Here is a 5,512-nt window from a genome sequence, read left to right on the forward strand (position 1 = left end):
ATTTTACCCTGAATTGCCTCCCACGATGTAAATATGAGGGGTTATCACATCTTATCCATTAGAATGAGTAAGCATCTGGAGGTTCCCCACCCTCTGCCGGTCCTTCCCCCCCCCCCTGCAGGTGACCAAGATGCTGGCGGTGGTGGTGATCCTGTTCGCCCTGCTGTGGATGCCCTACCGCACGCTGGTGCTTCTCAACTCCTTCATGGCCACGCCCTACCTGGACGACTGGTTCGTCCTCTTCTGCCGCACCTGCATCTACGCCAACAGCGCCATCAACCCCGTCATATACAACGCCATGTCCCAAAAGTTCCGCTCCGCCTTCCGCAGCCTCTACCACTGCAAGGGGGCGGAGGCGGCCCCCCACAGGACGCTGTCCTCCATGAACACCGCCTACAGCACGGTCCGGGAGGCGCGCCTGTCCCAGGCCACCAGCAGCAGCAGCGCCAATGCCCAGATGAAGGACAGCGGGCAGTGCCCCGGTGCATCCTATCCCGGGGAAAAGGGCAGTCTCGACGAGACCAGCAGACCACCGAACGGAGCGGGAACCCATCCCGGAGGGGGCGGCCCATCGGCCAATGAAGGGAAGGACGAGGACACGGAGCGTACGGCGTCCGAGCTTCAGCGGGGGATCCATGAAAAAAGTCCTGAGCGGAATGGTGATAAAGATAAGGATGCGCGTTGGTCAGAATCTCCCCATCATCCTCATCCTCACCCTCCTCTTCCTCGTTCCCCTCCTCTCACATCTTCATCCTCTGACCTGAAAGCCACAGAGTGGGCGAAACTCTCCACACACACTGAAAGAAACGCTAAGGGTTCCTCCCGTGCAGCGTGCTATTTCGATAGGAAAGAGCATGACATTGTTAGTCAGCTCTCGTTAAATGACAGGAGATCCGGAGAACCTGTGGAAACGCTTGTTAAAAATGAGAACGTTGGCACGCCCGCCAATCCCCCTCCAGAAGGTTCAGACACGGTTGGATTGAATAAAGAGGCCGGGAGCAAAACTATCAACGATGTTGCACTCATCCCTGACGCAACAGAGGCATGTAAGGACAGCTTGCTTCACACCAGGATATGAAGACTGAACATTTCTTTCTGAAAGATAAACGATGTGTGTGTTCTATGTGTTATCTATTTTCCCAAGGTTTCTAAAGCACGATGTTGACTGGGAACAAGCACTTCTTTGATTAGCAACGAATGGATTCAGTTGAGAGTTGATGTTTACGTGTCTTTGATTGCCTTAACTGATCTGACAAAAGGCATTGAAAAAAAAACTTAATAGTCAACATGAAAATCCATCAATATGCTGGCCACCAACAACATTCAATAATCCAGCAGTTCTCAGAAACACTCATAACTTTTTACTTTCCCTTCTTTCTTCTTTCATCCAAACCTATTGAACGGTGTATTGATTTTCTGATAATTGAGTGCTTTGACTTAAGAGTGTTTTGAATTTTCACTTTCTTTTATTGGCTGATTCCATTCATTATGAAATAGCTTGGGGACTTAATGGTTTGAAAAACTGTCTCATGGATTTCAGGCTATTCACATGAAACATGTGTTGAAAACTAAATTCCGACCCCATAACATCACGGCCTGTAAATGGGTGCATCTTCTGGAGTTGAAATAATGAGAAAATACGCCACAACTCAAGGCAGCTCAGTGCTTTCAACTAGATTGGTCAGACCTTCACATGTCATCAAATGCTTTTGATAAGCGGCTGTTTCTTTTAGCACTGTATGAATGCTTTAATGTACTTTAAATGCTTTTTTTTATTCAATATCCTTTCTATATATATAAATATGTATGTTTTTATAGGCTTTTAAAAGATTGAACAGGCCTATAAGTAGCTTGCATTAAAATAACTATCCACAAATGTAGTCTTAAAGAGCCATACCATTGTCAGTGTGAGCTATTGTGATCATTGGGCGATAACCACCCTGATATGAACAATGGTCCAACACTCTCCTTGTGATTCGTAGACATTGGTAGGCGTAGGAAGCAGGCTGTCTCTGATTGGTCGGACGTTGGATGAAATGGATGTTCAGTAAGCCTTCAGAGGATTCTCCATGGCAAAACATTTGAATCGATAATCTAACATAAACAGACATGACCAAAACATCGTACGACGGACTTACTAAGACCGTACGCCCTGTAAAGCTAAGAATGTGTACAAGAATGTAAACAAGAATCTCAAGTGTCAAAATGAAGAAGCTCCTTCCTGGGGGGGGGGGGGGGGGTTAGAACAGTGAGGGTAATGTCGTCTTGGAAACACGGTCAGAGAGAAAATAAACAAAAATGACATTGTATAGATACGTCAAACTCTCTGCAGCACTTATTTTAAAGACACATAGGATTTGTGACTTCCCATCTTGAGTAAAACTGTCAAGATCAGGCTTTAGTTATTTGATTAAAAGGACATAATGAATAAAGAAAAAATAAATTTAATTATTTTCTGTGCCTGTAAATTGAGTGAACCTGTTTTCCAGTACTGCATGATGTAAATGTGAAAAGCATGAAACAAATTTTCTATGAATGGTTTGTACATACTGTGATGATTATGGAAATATCTGAATGTTTGCTTTCAATTACAGATTGAACTGGCATCAGTGGATGAAATGCTCTAGTCTATTGGGGGATTCTAGATTTTACCTTTATATCATTTGTGCTGTGGCTAAACTGACTTGGGTCATATTGAGATTTCGTAGAAGGCTTTCATGAATGGTTCTTGCCTTCTCTATCATTGTGTCGTTGATCTTATTGTATATACTTGCATTCTTGCAGTTTAAAGATTAAATTGACAAACCCCGCCCCCCCCCCAAAAAAAAATCCCAGACTAGCCTTCTCTTGTGAACCTCGCTTGTGGAACCACCTTGCTACTCCTTTGCGCCTTATGAGCAGAAACGGCTATTTCCTGTGTGAGCCCAACAACTGTTTAGTATGGCAGACAATGTAGTTCCTCTCAATGTTATCAATGTTGTGCCATGCTTTTTAAACTTGCCTGTGTGTGTGTGTGTGTGTGTGTGTGTGTGTGTGTGTGTGTGTGTGTGTGTGTGTGTGTGTGTGTGTGTGTGTGTGTGTGTGTGTGTTTGTGTGTGTGTGTGTGTGTGCGTGTGTTGTATGTACATAGTACATTGCTTGGCTACATTCATTTGAGCACCTTTATTAACATGTTCCTTGTGAGGGCAGTGTGTATACAGAATGTGGGGCAATACCGTTAGGCTACTAGGCTAGCTATAGGCTCAGGCTAGCTATTGGCTCAGGCTAGCCATAGTCTAAGGCTTGTATTCATACGTGGTCATCCTTAACTTACTCTGCTCCTAAATAACAGCAGGCAGTGGCAAGCCAACTGCGTGGGAGTTACCTTGGGTGAATCACGGAAGAAATTCTAAAAGCAAGTTACTTTTTCACTGCAGCCTTCTCTTTTGTTCAAATTACGAGATGACTAATGAATAAAAAAACTTCTGCCTACGGCACAATTAACGCTGGGAATTTTTTTCTCGGAATCAATTTGGTTTGCGGACAAATTGATTGTTATGAGGAAACCTCATAACACTGCTGCAGTGAAGAAAGTTGCAAAACATTTCTCTCTGCCACATTTCTTTGTGCCCTGTGTGTGTGTGTGTGTCTGTGTGTGTGTGTGTGTGTGTGTGTGTGTGTGTGTGTGTGCGTGCGTGCGTGCGTGCGTGCATTTGTGTGTGTGTTCGTTTCAAAAGAAAACAGTTTGTTGAGTATATTGATGCCTCTTTGCATCTTATCATTCTACTCTGAAGCCCTGGAGAGCTGCTGGCTTAATCTGTTATCAATACATGGTTGGTTGAAGCTTCGGTGTGTTGTAATTTATTTATTTATTTATCAAAGTGGCTTCTCTCTGTGTGTCTCTGTGAGGAAGCTTTGCAGTCAACATGTTAGACTCTCTATCATGTGGTTTCTTTGTTTGCATGTCTGGTAAATTGCCTATCTATCACTATTCGATTCAATAAAATACATTAAGTACAAATAATTGAGTTCAGAATCTGCATGCCAATTTTAATTGTCATTACCATCATACACTAAGTGTCAAGTCAATTTTATATCCTTGAATGTGGATGACTGAATCTTGGTTTAGGAAACATTTATAGTTGGAATTTGTATCCCTTATTAGTAGACATGTGTATGCCTGTTATATGTACAAAATGCATAGATTTCACATGGTAAAATCATTTCCACAAAGTGCAATCGTCAGTGACGGCCTTTGACCAACATAGATTTGGACTCTTGGTAAAAAAACAAAAAACATTTGACATTTCATGTCATTGTGGAGCGTGTGTGGATGATGGCTTGTTTGAGCAGCATCACCTGACCCCAGCCAAACTGATTGGACTCTGGGGCTGGCTGGCTGCTGCACGCCTGTTGTACATTGAGGAATCATTGTGCAAAGGTTAAACCAGCCGTCCCCGCACACACTCATGGAGATCTCTGACATGTGCCATTGTCCTTCCAGGTTATTTTCAACTACAATTAAACTGCTTTCAACACACCATGTGTCCTTTGCTGTTTGGAGAGGCCATCGGGCACCAAGGTAGCTATTTAACCTCTGTGACATTGCTACCTCTTACCTCTGTGACCGCCACACTCCACCTAGGCGGCCTTTACTGGCCTCCACCAGACACAAGGACGCAGGGTTTATTGTAGAAGTTGATGGACAATGAGCTGCTGAACCATGCTGCAATGTAGAAATATCCTTCAGTGTGTGTGGCGATGGCTGGTTTAACCTGTGCACACTGATTTCTGAAGCGTGACCAGCCCAATCAGTCAGACTCGGGCAAAGTGATGCTGCTTCACCCAGCCATCATCCAAACACGCTCTACAGTTATTTTGATGTATTACTTTTATAAATAGTGAGTTTAAAGTAACACTTTCCGATTCTGTGTTTCAAGACCTACTGTGATGTAAAATAATTCTCCACACCAGAACATATAATATTCATACCCATATACCACATGCCATGCCAGATATATTATGGATGAGTTCATACCCACCTGCAAGGCAGAGATTAATCTCAGAAGGCTGTAGTAAGTACTTTACATGCATATTTCTAAGGGCTAACCAATTCAACTCCTGGTGTTTGCATGTGCAAACACACACACAAGCACGCACATACGCACACACACATCAATTCCTTCAGTCAACAAGGTGCACAAAACACACGCACAAACACACCCATGTATAAATGGGTCTGGAGTATGAAGGTATTTCAATTTTCCCAGGGAGGATTTTAAAAATAGCAACACACAACAATCATGGCCCCCACCACCACCACCCTCCTCTCTCCGTTTTCCTGTTGCTTTCTTGTGCCCCCGTTCCTTTCTTTCTCTATTTCCTCTTATTTCCCTTTCTCTCTCTCTCTTTTCTCTCTCACGGATCAGGTGCTGATTGAGTTTTCAAAAAGCAGATTTTGTTTTGGGCTGTGACGAGATGGGAAGATAGCAACAGATGAGTCCTTTAGAGTGTGATAGCATGCACTTGTTGA

At 43.6% G+C, this 5,512-nt stretch overlaps 1 protein-coding gene across 1 annotated transcript in view; it reads left to right on the plus strand.

The window, feature by feature from the left end:
* The window catches only part of trhr2 (thyrotropin releasing hormone receptor 2), a 10,476-nt gene extending 6,845 nt beyond the window's left edge, over window positions 1-3,631 (plus strand). The window contains exon 5 of the mRNA XM_079742595.1: window positions 122-3,631. Coding sequence (XP_079598721.1) covers window positions 122-1,078 — 957 coding nt within the window. The 3' untranslated portion in view covers window positions 1,079-3,631. The remainder of the gene's footprint in view (window positions 1-121) is intronic.
* Window positions 3,632-5,512: the final 1,881 nt, after the last annotated feature.

Source organism: Pollachius pollachius (genome assembly GCF_949987615.1).
Source record: "Pollachius pollachius genome assembly, chromosome: 9".
In the NCBI taxonomy this organism is placed as follows: domain Eukaryota; kingdom Metazoa; phylum Chordata; class Actinopteri; order Gadiformes; family Gadidae; genus Pollachius; species Pollachius pollachius.